This window comes from Phaethon aethereus, assembly GCF_964289735.1.
Source record: "Phaethon aethereus genome assembly, chromosome: 9".
Classification (NCBI taxonomy): Eukaryota; Metazoa; Chordata; class Aves; order Phaethontiformes; family Phaethontidae; genus Phaethon; species Phaethon aethereus.
In genome coordinates, this window is record NC_138585.1 from 129,340 (window position 1) to 146,416 (window position 17,077).

Genomic DNA, 17,077 nt, shown 5'->3' on the forward strand with positions numbered 1-17,077 from the left:
GAGGCCAGCCGAGCCCTTCCCGGCACAGGCGTCGTTCACGCACCTCAGCTTCTCCAGGGTCCAGTAATGTGTCGCCCCATTCTTCTGGTCCTGCACCTCTACAGCCACGATGGTCCGGGGGAATGGCCGCTTCTCCCGGTCCTTGGCAGCATCAGGAGGCAGCAGGTCGGGAGGGAGAGGCGAGTACAGTGTGTCCGTGAGGAGCACAAACTGGAACTGTACCTGGAGAGCGGCAGAGGGGAACAGTGAGCTGCCCAGGAGGACAGCAGCCTCCATGTGGTGCCTTCGGCAACACCCTCCTCGGCACTTCCCCGGCTGTCCACACTTCTGCCATGGGTGCCACAGCAAGCCAGAGAGGAGCCCCAGGCACCCACCTTCTTCTTCAGCTCCACGCTGATGGCGTTGGCTTCCTTGAGGAAGATGGCATTGCCCCATAGCAGGTCACGGAGGGAGGTGAACTGGTACCACTTCCACTTCCTAAAGGCCCAGAGGGCCAGCTCAAACTCCCGCTCCGTCCACTGCACTGTGGGCACATGGAGGAACAGTCACCCCAGTGCTGGGAGGGAGGACATTGGTGCAGAGGTGCCCAGGGGACCTACGGTCCACTCTTCTTGCTCCCACAAAGAGCATCAAAACCCTGTGGTGGTACCCAGCCCTCACCTTCATCCTCAGGTTCTTCCTCTTCCTCGTTTGCCTCAGGGTAATACCTAGAGTCCATCTGCTTCTGCAAAGCCTCCAATTTGCTCTCATAGTCCTGGGGGAAGCAGGGAGAGGGATGATGCAACCCACAAGGTGTGACCTTCCTCTATGCTGCCACACAGAGCTCTCCCCCCGCTGCAGGAACCTGGCCTCCCTCCTCTGGATCCGTGTTTATGGGGGACAACCCCAGGAAGAACAGGTTTGCCCTTGTTTTCAGGACACACAGAGCCACCCCATGCAAATAATCTGACAGGACTCAGTCATGTCTGGGCAGCCTGAGAAGGAGCCAGGTCCTGGCCACCTACCAGCCTCTGCTGCTCAAGAAGGTAATTTGCCTCCTCCCGCTCCCTCCGGTACTGGTCCTCCAGTTCCTGGAGCCTGGGGGGAATGGGGAAGGAGAGGATGACAAACCTGGAGCTGGATACTGAACTCCCCATTGCCCCAGCCCCTGTGCCCTCACCGCTGCTCCATCTCCTGCTTCATGTCAATGCCCTGCTTCTCCAGCAGCTCTCTTTGGGCGAAAGCCCAGTCCACAGGCTCAGCAGGGGTCTCGGCACATGGGGTCCGCTCCCGCTCCTGCCGAGCCTGCTCGGGATGGTTGAAGCGGAAGACATGGCTCTTCCCCATGATGATGCGGTTTCCTACGGGGATGCACACGGGGCGGGGGGAAAGGGCAGGGGTTTAATGTGGGACAACTTGCAGAATCCCTGTGCGATGGAGGGAGGTGGGTTAGAGCAGTGCTGGCGTGCCAGCTCCAGGGACCCACCTGAGCGCAGGATGCTGGGCTCTGTCACCTTTTTGCCGTTCACGTAGGTGTCAGCGCCTTCACAGGGCTCCAGGGTTACTATTACTGGAGAGATGGCAGGCAGGGGAGAGAATGAGTGAAGATAAGGTGGAAGCAACCTCCCACTCCACTGCTACTTGCAGCCTTGGAAAGGGAGAGCTGCCCCAGCCAGCACCCCAGGCATGGAATGGGGGGACACTGGAGTACCCGCTGTCAGCACCCACACCCTGGGCAACCAATGGGACTCGGCCAACACCATGTTAATTACAGCAATCTCAAGGACTAAAAGCAGCTGGAGACTGGATGTGAGAGGAGATCAGAGCCTCCAGCACACACCTTCAGCCTCCGCAGGCACATCTGCCAAAGGCCTTTCACCTCCAGGTTCCTGCTGACTTACGGGGTGGGCTCTGCTCCACATCTGCTCTTCCCTCCTGCCCTGATCTCCCTGGCTTGCCTCACCACGGCAGCTTCCATGTGCCTTGCACGAGCTTCCCTCCCAGCTAGGTGAGGGCCATAGCTCGCTCTGGAAGCACGGAGAGGCCACAGCCATGTGGGAGAGCCCCACTAGCCGGAGGAGGGCAGGGCCCCTGGTTGGTGGCAGGTGCTGGGGACACGCAGAGGGACTGGGGACCCTGAGGAGGTGGAGCCCCTCCAGACAAGGAATACCTTCACCGCCGGTTTTGGTGTCGCTGCGGAAAAGGCAGTGCTCTTCCTTAATGAAGTGCCCGCTGAGAACAATGTCCTGCCTCTTCTCTGCATCTTCCCGGCCAACCCTGCCAGGGAGAAACCCAGCTCAATCCTTCCTCAAAGCAGCACCTCCCTAGGTCTCCCCCAAAACCATCCTTTGGGCTGACAGGAGCAGTCCTTGGTGCACAGCAGGACCAACATCCCTAATGAGATTGCCAGGCAAATACTTCTTTCCCAAGTGGCTATGGCACTTTGGGGGTGCCCAGCCCAGGGAGAGCTGTCACCCCGCTGCCCACCCGGGCAAGTCAGGCACTGAGATATCACCTTGTTATCCCATCCTTGATGTAGTAGAGAAGACACTCGGACATGAGCGGGTCCTCATTCAGGTTGACCAAGTGGGGCGTCTGGGAAAGATGAACAAGGAGTCACCCCGGTGCGACCCATCTACCCAAGCGAGGGATGCTCCTGAGGGAGGTAGAAACTCAGCAGCACCTCAGGCATCCCCCTGAGCAGGCTCTCCTGCCCTCTGTAGCTCCAGGACAACATGCCCAGGCAGGTACTTTTCAAGGGGACTGCAAAGAACCGAGCAGCCGGGATGAGGATGACCTGCCTCCACACGCCTCCTTGCTTTCCTCCTCAAAGGGCTGAGCCCTGGGCACCCTTCCCCTGGCTGCCTTTGAAAATTCATCTTGCAAACAGGCCCGACATGGAGCCGCACGCTTCCCATGGGGAGCCCCTGATATGGCTTCGTGTCTCCTGGGGCAGGACCCTGCTCGCCTGCACTGCATGTCCAGGGGCCTTTGCCTCACTGTAGCCCCCAGCTCTACAGTGTAGCTGAGGCAGAGACACAAACCACGCAACAGCTGGTTTAGGATGAGGGGAGCTAAAAGTGCCTGTTTTCCTTCGCTGACAGTACAAGGACAGATAAAGCAGCCAAAAGAGCAGGTCCCAGACCAGAGGTTCAACAAAAAATAGCGGAGGCCTGAAGCTGTATTTCCTGGCTGAATTTCACTCCCTGGTCTCCTTCCTAACAGCTACTTTCCATCACTTTCTTCCCCTGGGTCTCAAATGACCTTGTTCTTGACGAGAGGGAAGTTTCTCCCCTGGCCACAGACCTCTCCAGCTGCAGCTAGCTTATCTCATCCCATCGCAAGCTGCTGTGATTGCACCTTCAGGCAACAGGCAAAGTCCCAGAAGTACCAGTAGGTGAAGTTCTGAGTTTCCCAGAAATAAGAATAGAAACTGTAAGAAATGTCTTATCAGCCTGCTGACACCCAACATACAGAGGTTTCCCCATCCTGACAGTGCTACAAGCCCTGGCTGATAGGAGAGACTCACTCCAAATAGTGCAGGAGAGCTGAAGGTCAAGGGAAAGGCAGGCTCTTCTCGGTGGTGTCTGGCAGGAATAAGTTGGCCATAACATTTAACCTCAGGCCCCTCTGGGCAGGCATGTAGTCCCAGGGTCTGCGACTCCTTCAGCTTGCAGTTTTTCTCCAAATTTGCAAGGTTGGCTAGTAGAAGGCAGATGCTCTACCTTCCACTGAGCTCCCTGGAGACATAATCACCCCAGCGATGGCATACAGCAGGACAACAAAGTCCTGCCCCGCTTTGCCCTAAATGGAATGGGGTTTTGCATGCCAGTGATGCTAACTTTCCTTGCCAGCCACTGGAGAAGTCTGAGGAGTTTCCACCCGCCAGATAGCTGAAGAGCAAGGAAGCACCAAGACCACCATATCAATGCATCATCTCCAAGGCCAACCTGCTTTGGGGAATAAACCCCCACACTTTCTACACAAAGGTCTGGGGTCTTAACAGGCAGAAGCTGAGACAAGAATGAGAAACAAAGACAATGGTGTACAAATTTCTCCTAAGAGCCACATCAAGGCATGCAAGGGGAAGGTCCTGAAGCCTTCATCACCAAGTGTCACCACCTCAGCTGGGGACACATGCATCTACGAAGATGTTTGGCCAAGTCAACCAGCATCAGCTGCCGGGGCAACTCTCAGAGCATCCCTCGGTGCTGCAGGAGAGCCGAGCGAGCATGCCCTGGTCCTACCTGCACAGGCCTGCACTGTGCCGCTTTGCAGGCTTCACAAGGTTGGGGCTGTAAACTGGGCATCACTACCACGATGGCAGTACAGATGAGCACGAGGCACTGATGTGCTCTAACTGGTACTTGGCAGGGTTTGCTGGTACACAAACCCTTTGGGGCACGGCGACTATTTGCTTAGAAAACACATTTCTCAGCAAGGAGTCGCCAGTTTCAGGGACAGCAATTTCGAACACCCCAAAGTATGGATTTTTATAAGCTGACACCAAATTCCAACATAGTGATTATCAGCAAAGCCTCGCTGGAACGGGGACAGCATCCAGGCAATAGGGACTGAACGTTTAGCTATGTGTTTCTACCGATGTCCATACCCAGCAGGGTCAACACTGGGATTTCCCCTGTAGGTTTCAGAGCCAAGAAAAAGCTAGTGAAATATTTGGGGCTGGCCAGCAGTGACAGGGCATGTCGGAAGGGAGCTGCAGGGGTACAAACCGGTCCTCGTTTGCCAGGAAGAAGAGAATAAGATGATCCTACCTTTTTAGGAGAGAAAACACCCAAGGTGCCTCCATCCTCCCTCATGGCCACCCCCATTTCAGCCAGCAATGCCTCCCTGAAAGACAAAGGGAAAGAAGAACCTGTCAAAGCCCCACAAGCCCCTGGAGCTGGCACTAGACAAGCCCAGGATGGGACCTGAGCCCACAGGTTTGCCTCATGGATCACAGCCATAGGGCTTGCTTCAGCTCTCTCCATGCCTCAGGAGGGTTTCTCAGAGCAGACCACATCAGTGCAGGCTAACATGGTGGGCCCTGGGGTGCCCAGGCAGCAGCCAGGGTACAGCTGGACGGTCAAATTGCCCAGCTACCCCCAGGAGCTGAACTGCTGTAGGCAAAGTGCAGAGGAGGAGAGATGCCTGGGGAACACCACCCCATCCCACCTCACCCCATCCCAACTCATCCCATCCCATCCCAACCCACCCACCTCTCCATCCGGATTGCTTCTGTCCTCCGCAGTTTCTCCTCCCACGTTTCGTTCAGCTCTGCAATGATCTTCTCTGTTTCCTGGCAAGCGTGGGGTTAGCAGGGGGTTAGTGCATACTATGGGCAGCAGACCTGCCCACTCTGCCAGGCTCTGCCCGGCATGCCGCAGCAAGACACTGGTCTCAGTTTCAGGCTGGTTTAAACGAGCCATGGCAGCATTTCACCCATGTCTTTCCATCATCCCCATCTTCAAAGAGCGAGGCATGAAGACCAGCCTCTCCATGGCCTTGCTGCCAGCCTGCTCCTGCGCCACGCTGAGCCATGAGCACCCATTCCAAGCCAGGAGCACCCATCCCGAGCCAGGAGCACCCATCCCGCAGGGCAAAGGCAGCAGTCACCCTGCAGGGAGGATGGCAACACCTGGTGGATTCTACCACGCCAAACCCTCTCCTGTCCGGCAGTCCAGAGCACTGGACAGCTCTGGGTCTGTCCGCTCTGCAAGAGCACGCCCGAGCATTGCTTCCCATGAGCATCAAGTGTAAGGGGTTTCCAGAAAATACTGAGCCCCCTCCACAAGCCTCAGTGCAAAAGCGCCGAGTTGAGCCAGGCACTGGACTCTTACCTTGAGCCGTTCAATCGCCTCTTCGCTACCCGGAGCAAACATGATGCGCTCGTGGAGGCTGGCGACAGAGGCAGCACGGCTGGACAAGGCTGACAGGGAGGAAGAGGGGCTGATCCCGGCGATGGCGTTGGTCACTGTGGAGAGATTGTCATGGCGGTGACTCAGCTCTGCCTCTCTAGCATCATTATTGTTCTCAAAGTCGGACACATCTATGGGAGGGGAAGGAGGGATGGGCCAGGGAAAGACACATGGACAGGAAGAGGAAGAAAGAGAAAGATAGAGACAAGAAAAGCTGTTGGGGAAAAAAAAAGGGTTGCCAGGTGTGGCAAGAAGAAAGCCAGGAATTACAAGGAAAAGGCACAGGCGACAGCACAGCCGTGCAGGCAGCAGCAGAGCAAGGCCATACACATCTCTCCCCCAGCCCAGCAGCCCGCTGGGAGCACGGGGCTATTTTGGGAGGCAGCTGCTGGAACAGCCCTGGAGCCTCCCAGGCTCACGGGGATGCTTTTTTGCAACACCAGATCCTGCAGCCATCAGGTCTGGGAATCAAACGTCCTCCCCAAGAGCGTGCCGCTTCCCCTGTCATCCTCCCCCACTGACACAGCCAGGGTGCTTTTCCCTGCCCAGCTGCCCAGATTAGCTGGATCGGGGGCAGAGAATGAGAAGGGGAGAAGCGGTGGCCCTCTGCTCTACAAAGGGGTCAGGGGGACAGAGCAGGAGGAGCTGTGGGATCCCCTCGCTGGCAGAGCCCAAGCATCAGCTGCCACCAGAACGCACGGCAAAGGGACCTAGGTATCAGAGATGCTGCTCCATCCCCGAGAAGTCGCAGGGGCTCGGCACGCTGTGCTGGAGGCGGGCAGGGCACAGGTTAGCGGGTGCAGCGTTAGTCGCTCATCTCCATCAGCCCGCATCCAGGGGAGCTGAGCCAGGAGGTGAAGGGCCAGGTCCTTGTCTCCTCAGGGGGCTCACCACAGCCTGGCTGCACTGCCTGGCCCAGGGTGGGATGCGGCAATGGTGCTTATCCATGGCCAAAAACCTCCTGTTCACCACCACATCCCCCTCCATCAGGAGAGCACTGCACCAGCCCGCCCACGCCGGGCTCCAATCCTGACAAGCCCCAGCGCCAGCAGAAGCAGCAGCAGCAACAGCGACAGGAAACATCGTGACAGCATGGAGAAAGGAGTTCCCGTGGGGATCGGGCCCTTGATACAGCAGATGGGGAGGACACTGGTCCCTCTGAGCGCTACCCCGAGCCCAGGTGCTAACAGCAACTCTGCCACCATCCCCTTTGCCAGCTCCCTGGGGACGGCCAGCCTGCGGGCAAGCGCCACTCCATCAGCTGGGGCTGGCTACAGGAGCCCTTTCCCATGCCACACAGGTGTCCCTGGGCGCAGCCTACACCTCCCAAAAGCCATGAAGCAACAGAGAGTACCAGTGATGGGGAATACACACATTTGGATCCTCCCGCAGCAGGATGGGCTAAGAAAGAGAGAGAGGGCAAGGAATGGGAGTAAGACAGAGAGAACAGAACAAGAGTGGGTTCATCTCAGTAGGATATCCGACGGCACACGGAGGAGAGGCCAGGGGCAGGCACAGCCCCAGGAACATCTTCCTGGCACCTCTGCCAAGTGCAGGATGCTGAAGACAGGAGGCGGAAGGGAAGAAGGGGAGGTCTGCTGGGTATAAAGCAGCTCCTCCTGCTTACACGAGTGGGCTGGGGTTTGCAAACAGGCATGCAGGGTCCCACCAGAGGTGTCCCGACCACGCTTCAGCAGCGTGATGCTGCTGCGTGGCTGGCAGAGCAGGATGCAGGGCAGCTGAGGGGATGCCAGACCCGCAGGCAGGGGGGACTCCAGCCCACCTCTGCCTGGAGCCACTGCCAGAGAGCACCGGGTGGTACCTACTGTCAATGATGTCTCCGAGACCCTGAGCATAGAGAAGGTCGCGCAGGCGTGCCACCTCATCCTTCAGCTCCCGGATGAGCTTGTTGTTGGGGTCCTCGTTGATCACAGCATTGCAGCGGATCTGCTTGGCACGGTCAGCATACCTAGGGAAGGGCAGAGCCCTGAGCAGCAGCAGAGGGGGCAAACCCCCAGCTGCTGGTCAAGTGGGAGTGCTGCCAATCCCCTCCAGCAAGCGATCCTTTGGAGGATCTCGGTGCCGGGACAATCCTTTGGCCCCATGTCTGAGGTGTCAGGGTCCCTGCACCCACAGCAACCCCCAGACAGGGTTGCCACAGAGGTGAGAAAAGCACATGGCAGTGCCTGGGTTTCAGAGACCCTCCTGGCCTCACCCACTGTAGGGGTACGAGGGTGCTTCCTCCTACCTGAGGGTGCTGAGGGTCTCATCGTAGTTGATGTCGGCAGGACTGAGAGCAGCGACCATGGCCGTCCTGGAGTTGCCGCCTGCCCAGAGAGATACATCCATGTCAGAGAGACACTGGTCCCCGCCCCAGCCATCTCCCTCCGCTCCGCAGCCATGCCCGCCACCAAGCCCGTACTTCCCACCCATGTCCTCACCCAGGTTCTCCCGCAGCAGCCAGGTCAGCACCGAATCCCGGTAGGGGATGAAATCTGTCTTCTTCTTCTTTTTGTTCTGGGGGATGGAGAGCAGAGGGAAGGGCTGTCAGGCTGCCTGCTCTCTTCAAAGGGAAGGTGACAGCCAGTCCCCAGCCATGGGGACTCAGAGGAGGATGGCTCTGCCTGGCCTCTGTGACCTTGGGCAGCTCTGCTCAGCTCCACAGGTCCTCCCTGTGAAATGCCCTGCCTGGGCCAGTGCGGGTCTTTAACACTGGGTACCGCAAGCCACAGGGTGAGAAGGGTGAGGAGGATGCTGAGGACTCTGCCAAGCCCACAGAAGTGTGGCTTGGGTCCAGGCAGAGCCTGACCCCCAAACCACCACCCTGCAAGCCACTCCCACCCAACTGCAGTAAAAATCAACCCTCCCTTCCCCAGTCTGGCCAGGGCACCCACCTTGTTCGGTCCCGAATCCTGCAAAGAAAGGGAGAGACACTGTTTAAGTGAGCTGTGCCCCTCCTCAGCACCCACCACAGCTCCTCATCCCCCAAGCACAGAGTGGTGGGCACAGGTCCCCAGGGAGATGGCAGCCTCACCAGCCCAGCTCATCCCAGCCCTGGGGACAACTTGGGATGTATCCGCCCATCCCTCGGAGCCAGGATGCTCCATCCCTCAGAGCTGAGCCCATCCCTGCTGAGCTAAGCCTGTTCCCCTGCGGTGCCGCTGCTCATCTGCACTCCAGCTACCTTACCATTTCGGCCAGGGCAGAGATGACTTTCCCCAGCGTGGTCAAGGACTTGTTGATGTTTGCTCCTTCCTGGTGGAGAGAGGAAAAGCCCAGATGCTCAGGCCCCATTTCAGAGCAGCGCTAAAGCCCAGTGCACCACGAGGATGGGGAAGTTCCAGTACGGGGTAGGCAAAGGGCAGCTGGTCTTACTGGGTAACCAGCACCTCCCCGTTGGGACTCATGGACCCCAGTGGAATTGGCACTGGGCAGCTTTCAAACAAAACCCCAACAAGGATTTTGGCAGCGTAGTGGGCAAAGAACCAGGCAAGGAAAGGAGATGTCACAGCTAGGAAGGAGGGGGCAGGACACGGCGTCCACGCCAGCAGAAGGGGACTTTGTGCGAGCTCTCACCTTTAGTCTTGTGCCCTTCGCGCCAGTGGAGTCAGCTCGCTCGCTCCCTGCCAGGTCCACCAAGCTGATTTTGCTGACCTGCAGGCAGAGACGAGGCTGTCAGCCCCGGCAGGCACAGCAAACCGGGCCCCGGCACAGAGCTGAGGACGGAGCAAAAACCTCTTGCAAGGCGACACTGCTCTGAAGGCAGAGGTGGACTCTGCGAGGTCATCCTCGCTGGGATTTGGCCAGGAGCAGGGCTAATATCCTTGCAGGCAGGGCTGGAGGGCACCAGCTGCCAAATATCCTGTCTAGGGGCCAGTCTCTTGAGGGATCATGAGCCCAGCGTGTGCCTGGGACTTATCTCCAACCTGTTTCAACCCTCCATCAGGCCACACCATCTTGTCCCAAGTGCTGTCGACAGCACACAAAGCCCTTTCCAGGTCCATACAGGTTCTCCTGAGTCCCCCAGGCCCCGCTCTCACCTTCTCAGTGGTGATGTCTGTCTCAGCATCGTGACGCTTCTGTGTGAAGATGATGTTGAACACGGCATGGGAACGGCTGCTGGTCTCATTCATGTTGGTGGCAGCCACCGTGCTGTGGGGAGAGGAGGACAGGGAGGTATGACACTCTGCAGGGGACACTGCAGTGGCTGGCAACGGGGCCAGGGCTCATTTCAGGACAGGGTAATGATGGGAAGGTAAGTCTGGAGGCTGGAAGAGGACTCTGGGAGGAGACATGCAAAAGTCCAGGCTTTCTCCTGCTGGCTTCAGAGTGTTTTGAGAGCATGAAGGACATAAGGTGCAAATAAGTGGGGGGGGTACCCAATGCTCAGATAGGAGGGGACTTCCACCTCCAGAGCAGCCTGACCCAGCAAAGCCAGGAAGTCAAGCAGGAATTTCTGCAGTGTCTACAAGCTCTCCAAATGCTGGGCATCTCCTGCTTCCCCAACTCACCGGGCCTTGTTCCCAGAGTCCATGAGGTCCTGGATGTCATTGTAGGAGGTCACAGCCAGCTTGGAAAGGTCCTCAACGTATGGGCCCATAAGGGGATGCTCCCTCACCCGCAAGTTCCCCTTGTTCTTGGGGTTCAGGAGGTCCCTCACACGCTCACAGTATATCTCCATGTAGCTCACCTACAGCAGAGGGCATGGGCAGGGCTAGCAGCCGGCAGGACGTGGACACTCAGCACGCGGGCAGAATAAGGTGCTGCCCACCCCCCACACACACATAGGGACAGGAGCCCCCAGAAGGGGGTCTGCACACTGGCATGGCTTCAGAGCTAGGTGGGAGGCTGGACCCAGACTAGGCAGGCAATGGGGTGCCTACCTCCACAGAGTAGGACATGTTGTCATTGGTTGTGTCGTTGATGCGGGAGAAGAGGTCCTCGCACAGCTGCGGAGAGAAGAGCCAGGCTGCTCAGCCCCCTGCTCTGGCAGGGGATGCTCCTACTCAGGGTGCCCAGGCCACAGGGATTTCTACCTTCTCACCCCAAAAACCTGAGCCCCTGAGTGCTGCATCAGCTCCTGAGGAGCTGAGAGAACCCCCCGTGCTGATATGGGGGGTTCAGCACCCCTGAGCTCCCTGGCACCCTGCTGGGCCAGCAGACGGCAGCTCTCGGCAAGCACAGCTGGCAGCAGCTCGGTGCTTGGACTACCACTGCTCGCAAGCACCAGCCTCATGCAGCCAGACTATAATTCATCTGGTCTCCGAGGGTCAGCGTGACCCTCCTTGTCCCCCCACCCTCTGGCTCTGCTCCCCTCTTCCCTCCCCACTCTGCTTTTCCTTTGGGCATCCCGCTGGGACCGGGGAACAGGCAGGCGGTACCTGCGGGATGATGCCTTGCTGGTCCTTCTCCTGTTTCCCCATCATGGTGTAGGACTTTCCGGCACCCGTCTGCCCGTAGGCGAAGATGCAGACGTTGTAGCCTTCGAAGGCGTGTTGCAACATCTCCTCGCCGATGTCCCGGTACACTTGCTTCTGAGATGCATAGTTGATGTCTGCGGGCTACAGAGAGGAGGGGGACAAGGAGAATTTGGCAAGGACGTCCTCCTGCCTCTCCCCAGCCCAGCGCGCCAGGTGGGCTCATGCCTCCCACCACTTACCGTGGTGTGGGACCAGTAGGAATAGTCAAAGCTGAAGCTTTTTGGTGTTTCTTTGGGCTGCTTTGGGTTCAGGATAGCTAGGGGCAAACAGATGGGAACATGAGGCCACCCGGCCACCCATGGTACCCCCGCCACCCACATTCTGCTCATGAGGGGAGAAGGGTGATGGGGTTCAGTCCAAAACAGTCCTGGAAAGCGGGACCGGGACCCTCCAGCTCCATAGATGCATCCAGAGCCCCCAGATCCCAACAGTCCCAGCAGAGGGGGTGGGTGCCACAGCCAGCAGAGCCTGCACCAGCCTAGGCAGCAGGGCAGCGCCTTGCCCCATCATCCTGCTGGGCACGGAGTGGGGGAAATGGCTCCTTCCTGCTTTGGCACCTGCCCATGGGAGCCTGGCACCGGGACGGGAGGGTCACAGCCTTTCTTCACCCCACAGCTGCAGGGGCCATGCCCAAAGTCACATGCGTTGGTGCTGTGGGGTGGGAGCAGCCGCAGCCCCTCAGGGCTCCCCCAGGCCCCCTCTGGCTCCAGACTCTCCTCCCCTGCGCTTTCTTTTGGGTCCCCAGTCCCAGCAGGGTGATTAATGCCTCGTGTTACACCGCCAGCGGAAACAAGAGCCTGCTTTTTCCCATCCCCTGGTGAAAAGGACGTTGCCATGGAAATTGGAAACTGCATCACCACTTCTCCTCACTCACCACTTTTTTTTTCCCCTCATAGTGCATTTACGATGGGTTTTTTTTCTGAAACAACAGATGCATCAGAAGAAACCCAAACCAGCAGGGTAATCATGAGATCCAGCCATCAGACATGTTAGGCGACATTGAAATGACCTTGCGGGCTGGTGCAGCACAGCTCCCGTGCCCACAGCACACAGCTGCTCCCTGCCACTGCTGGGGACAAGGAGGCCATACAGCACCAAGGTCGATGGAGCTCCCTCCATCACAGGCCCAACCTGCCCTGCCCCGGGGCCAGCGCTCAGCCAGGGCTCACACCTGCTTGGGATTCAAGCTGGGACCTTCCCAAGCAGCCCCAGGCATGGCACAGCTGCTCCCTGTGGGCTCGGATGCCCCGGTGCATGGCATTATGGATAGGATGCTTTCTGTCTGAATTCCTCCTCCATTGTCATGACAGGTTCTCCCACAGGAGGGATCCACCACTTCTGGCCTGAGACCTGCCCATCCCTGCCGGCAAAGGCAGCAAGGCAGGCAGGTGGAAGGTGGGAAGCAGGGTCAGGATCCAGCCCCAGCCGTGAAACCGCAGTGTGGTGCTGCTCGGATGCCCCAGCTCCAGCACCAAAGAGGGGCTGGGCACTGGCTCCCTGCCCACTGGAGACACCGTGACTCAGATGCTCTGGATGCCTCCTGCATCCCGGGCAGACTAATTACCAAAGCCAGAGCTGCTCTCTCAGGAGGAAAGGACTGGGAAGTGACATCTCCATAGCAACCGCCCATCCCACAGCTGCAAACGGGGCTTTGGAGGTCCCCACTGAGATTCAGGCACCAGCCCTTCTGGGCAGCGTGGGCAGCCACAGGGGCTGCCCATCCCTGCCAGTGCCTGGTTGGTGTATTGAGGGCGTGTAAGCAGCCGTTACAAAGAGAAGCAGGTGTGGAGGCCATGCAAGAAGCCATGTGGAGCATCTCGATGGCTCCTGGGGTTCACCTGGCAGCTCTGCCATGCCACCCAGCCCCTCGGCTCTCAGCTTGGCTCTGTCTGTGCCCTGCAGAGATGACCCTCTCCAGAGGAAACGGGAGCATCACCTCCCAAAAAAATGAGTCCAATGGGGGCAAAAGCAGGAGTGGGCAGGATGGGACCATACAAGGTGGCTGTTCTGCATCCCAGTGCCAGCTCACACCAGGCACAGAGTGGAGAAGCAGCTGGGGATGGCACTGGGTGGCTCTGGGCATCCCAGCTGCAGGCGCCCAGCTGGCCCTGCAGGCTGGAGACCGGGACACGGGGTGGAAGGAAGCTCATCGAGAGCAGTGGGTCTCCCATTCCCAAGCTGAAACACCCTCCCATGTCCCTTGCATTCCCATTTATTTGCACCCCGCGTGGCTGTATGACACTGGTGGGTTTTTCCTCTCCTGTGACCAGGCATCCCAGGGCTTTTGCTAAGCTGCTGCAAAAAGATTCGTGCTCTGGCCAAAGGCGATTAAAAAGCAAAGGGCGGGGGGGGGGGGGCAGACAGACATACAGACAAGAGGGGGAGGAGGAAAACATCTAGAGATGACCCTTGCCTTCACCCTTCAGGTGAAGGCAGCAGCATGGCAGAGTGTAGCAAGTGGGCAAGCACGGAGCAGGATAAAACCCAAGACCCACAGGAGAGAAAATAATCGCTGTATTTTAAAGCCTGCAGAGGCACGGCTCTGGCCAGAGAATATGAATAGCCTTGCAGGATGAAAGCCGGGGTCCCTTCCGCTGTCCTGGCGGGAGCTGCCAGGAGAGGGGCCGGGGGTGTTGGTGCCCGGGCTGGTCCCCAAGGCCATGCGGAGGGGGGCACGCCATGCGAACAAAGTGGCAGTGTCGGCAGGCAGGCGGGTGGCGGCGGCTATACGTTTGGGGGGAAAAGGACGGCAGAGAAGGGCTGACCCCTTCCTTCCCACCCTGGTCCCCGTCCCCTGCTGTCCCCCACAGGGCTAAATGAATTAGGCAGAAGAACAACCTCCCCCACCCCAGTATGTGTGGGGGTCTCTGCAAATAATCCCAAGAAGGCGGAAACTTGTTCTTACCCCTAAAACACATTTATTTTTGGCTTCTCTGCAAGGAGCCGGGGGGCCGAGACAGTCCCGCTCTGCGGGGGGCAGCCGGCACTACTGGCCTCCTCCCACCTCCCCCAGCCGGCAGGAGAAGCAGGAGCCAGAGCCCCCCCGGCCCCTGCCCCCCAGCCCCAGCCGAGGGGATTAGCTGACAGTTTGTCCATTCATGGAGAAAAACCTCGCTGTCAGCAAAGGGCTGGCTGGGGCGCTGCCCCTGCCCGCAGCCCTGCCGGCCCCCCGGCCCAGGCAGGCCCGCAGCTCCTGCTGCGCCAGAATGGCTTCCTCGCCACGGGGGGAGCGGCTCCGCACCCCGGGCACACAGAGCATTCCTGCGCAACCGGGCAGGACAGCCCCCCCGGCACGCCAGAGACCGGCAGACGCTGCCCCACGGATCCCCCCATTCTCGCTGCCCAGGCCTAGGCTGAGCGGGGGACCCGGCAGGGTCACCCTTGGGTCCCCTCCCTCTCCCTCCCGCTGGGGTTGTCATGGCAGCCCGGCAGCGCGCGCCGCGGGGGTGGCTGGCGCCGGTTTTTCACCCACCGCCACCAGTGACGCAGAAAGCCCCGGGCGGGCAGGCAGGCAGGGAGTTATTTTAGACGCTGTCCCATCTGGAGGCTTCCAGAGGAGGGATTCGGCCACCTTGCCCACCCCGTACTGCCAGCAGCCATTATTTAAAGAAAGAGGGGAGAATGCCCGACGGGTTCCTGATGGGACAGGCAGCTCCAAGCCCCTGTGCTGCATCCCCCCTCCCTGAGCACACCATTCCCCCGGCAAACCCCGCTCCAGCCCCTCCATCCTGCTGCTGTTGCGGCTCCAAACCCCACAGAAGCAGCGATGGGTGCCCACGCGGTACCCGGCCGGGCAGGGCCGTCAGGAGCCGCTGGCTGGCCGGTGCGCAGCTTCTGCACTTCAGCAGGCGACCGCAGGCTGGGCACCCTCGGTCCCACATCCATGCACCCGCGTTTCCAGGCTCTTCTGATACTTCCTCGCCCATCGCCTGCTTGGGGGTGCAGCCCAAGGGCTTGGTGCCACACAGACCCCGCCACTGCCATCTCAACAGCAGGACTGCATTCCCCTGGGGGAACGGTGACATCTCCCCACACGTTCCCTCCTCTGAAAGACGCCGGGTGCCGCGGGCATCTGTACCAAAGATCCTGGCAGCCCGGTGCTCGCTGCTGTGGCCAGACCACGCGTGCCCCTCCCTGAGCAGCACCCAAAGCCTTCCCGAGCCTATCTGCCCCCGATGCCAGCACTCACTGGTGGTGCTTCCCGACATCTGGATAATGCATTTAGATTCCCGGCTCATCTCCCGGGAGTTGAAGGGCCGGACGCGGACCGCCACCTTCACGGATGCTCCCGCCATCGCGCCGGCTGGAGGTGGGTCCTGCTAGCGGGGAGCAGTGGCTGTCCTGCAAGGAGGGAAGAAAAGGGGGTTAGAAAAACTCACATCCCAATCCCCATCTTGCAGCTGTGCCAGAAAAGTGAACAGAAAGCCTGTGCAATGAAACCTCCTGGGATTGCTGGTTTGCCTCTGCCTGAAAGATGACATTTTGTTTCATCCCTTAACCTGCCTGCATTTTGCCTCTGCCACCTCCCCCTTCTATCTTAGGTCGGGACCCCCTGCTCGGTCCCAGAGGACATCCCTACCCTTACCCGAGGGCAGCACCCAGAGCCTCCGTCATCCTGCAGTGTCACTCAATGGGTGCCCACAGCAGGGGACAGGGCCACGTAGGCACCGTCAGCATCAGTGTGACCCCCAAGGAGCAGTTTCCCCATCGCAGGGTGCCAAAGACACTGAGCAGGTAGCCCCTCACCTGCAAGCAAGCCCACAACCCCCTGCCCATCACCTGAGCCTCCTGCCTCTGCTCCAGCCCAAGCACAGGAGGGACCAGGCAGCAGGACTGGCTGGAGGGGGGAGGAAAACAATGGCATTCACATCGAGAAAGGAGGCGGCTGTTGAACACAACTGCTGGTATTTGCCTGTCATTCAGCTCCCAGCAAAAGCAGAAGCGCGGCGTCAGCAGGAGCAGCACCAGCCAGCAAGCTGGTAGAGATCACACTCAGCTCAAGCTCCCAGCTCATGATCATTTTTCCACTCCTTCTGATAATAAATTATTAAACACAAACCTCACAAGACAAAACAAACCACTCTCTAACATCTCCCAGAGCAGCTGCTCATCCCAGCATTGGTGTCCAGGGTCTCTGCAGCCGGTCCCACCTTCCCCGAGCCCCAGTTAAGCCTCACTAGCATTGGCCAGAAAAGAATGCTGGGGTCCTTCCCTTGACCACTGGGACCTTCAGGATGAGCCCTGACACAATCCATTCCTGCCTTCTAACATCCATCCCCTCTTCTGCCCATCCCCTGCTCCCTGGGTCCCCGTGCTGAGCCAGCCGGCAGAAGGGGAGCTCAGCACCCCATGGCATGGGCAGGCACCAGCTCCTCCAGTATGCCCGCCAGTGGGACTCCTGCAAGGGTGTTTGCAAATTCCCTGAGGCTTTTTGACCCTGGTCTTTGCCAGCGGGATGCTCGCTCTGGGATAAAGGAGATCAGGAGTGAGCAATGGCACAGCTCTGATTACGCAGGCCATGACGCAAAGGAAGTGGAGCAGTGAGGATGGCTCCTCAACACCAGATGGGTTTTCCCACAGTGGAAATGAAAAGTACAGCTAAGTTTGTGGAAAAAGAGGGGAAAAAAAAGAAGAAAAAAATAAATCCACAGAATGGAAAGTGTCCCAAGAGGGGATGGCTTTAAAACCAACTGAAGTCTG

The 17,077-nt window shown here is 58.9% G+C and overlaps 1 protein-coding gene across 1 annotated transcript in view; it reads right to left on the bottom strand.

Annotated features, from left to right (window-relative positions):
* The window catches only part of KIF1A (kinesin family member 1A), a gene marked incomplete at both ends in the record, with an annotated part of 20,313 nt that extends 4,641 nt beyond the window's left edge, over positions 1 to 15,672 (bottom strand). The window contains 24 exons of the mRNA XM_082003427.1: positions 44 to 222; positions 375 to 523; positions 661 to 754; positions 1,005 to 1,077; positions 1,160 to 1,340; positions 1,466 to 1,549; positions 2,150 to 2,256; positions 2,495 to 2,574; positions 4,755 to 4,830; positions 5,199 to 5,278; positions 5,820 to 6,028; positions 7,272 to 7,298; positions 7,724 to 7,866; positions 8,146 to 8,224; positions 8,339 to 8,414; positions 8,792 to 8,809; positions 9,087 to 9,152; positions 9,474 to 9,551; positions 9,938 to 10,049; positions 10,409 to 10,587; positions 10,781 to 10,846; positions 11,279 to 11,458; positions 11,557 to 11,633; positions 15,567 to 15,672. Of these exons, the coding sequence (XP_081859553.1) occupies positions 44 to 222; positions 375 to 523; positions 661 to 754; positions 1,005 to 1,077; positions 1,160 to 1,340; positions 1,466 to 1,549; positions 2,150 to 2,256; positions 2,495 to 2,574; positions 4,755 to 4,830; positions 5,199 to 5,278; positions 5,820 to 6,028; positions 7,272 to 7,298; positions 7,724 to 7,866; positions 8,146 to 8,224; positions 8,339 to 8,414; positions 8,792 to 8,809; positions 9,087 to 9,152; positions 9,474 to 9,551; positions 9,938 to 10,049; positions 10,409 to 10,587; positions 10,781 to 10,846; positions 11,279 to 11,458; positions 11,557 to 11,633; positions 15,567 to 15,672 (2,519 nt within the window). The remainder of the gene's footprint in view (positions 1 to 43; positions 223 to 374; positions 524 to 660; positions 755 to 1,004; positions 1,078 to 1,159; positions 1,341 to 1,465; positions 1,550 to 2,149; positions 2,257 to 2,494; positions 2,575 to 4,754; positions 4,831 to 5,198; positions 5,279 to 5,819; positions 6,029 to 7,271; positions 7,299 to 7,723; positions 7,867 to 8,145; positions 8,225 to 8,338; positions 8,415 to 8,791; positions 8,810 to 9,086; positions 9,153 to 9,473; positions 9,552 to 9,937; positions 10,050 to 10,408; positions 10,588 to 10,780; positions 10,847 to 11,278; positions 11,459 to 11,556; positions 11,634 to 15,566) is intronic.
* Between the last annotated feature and the right edge of the window lie 1,405 nt (positions 15,673 to 17,077).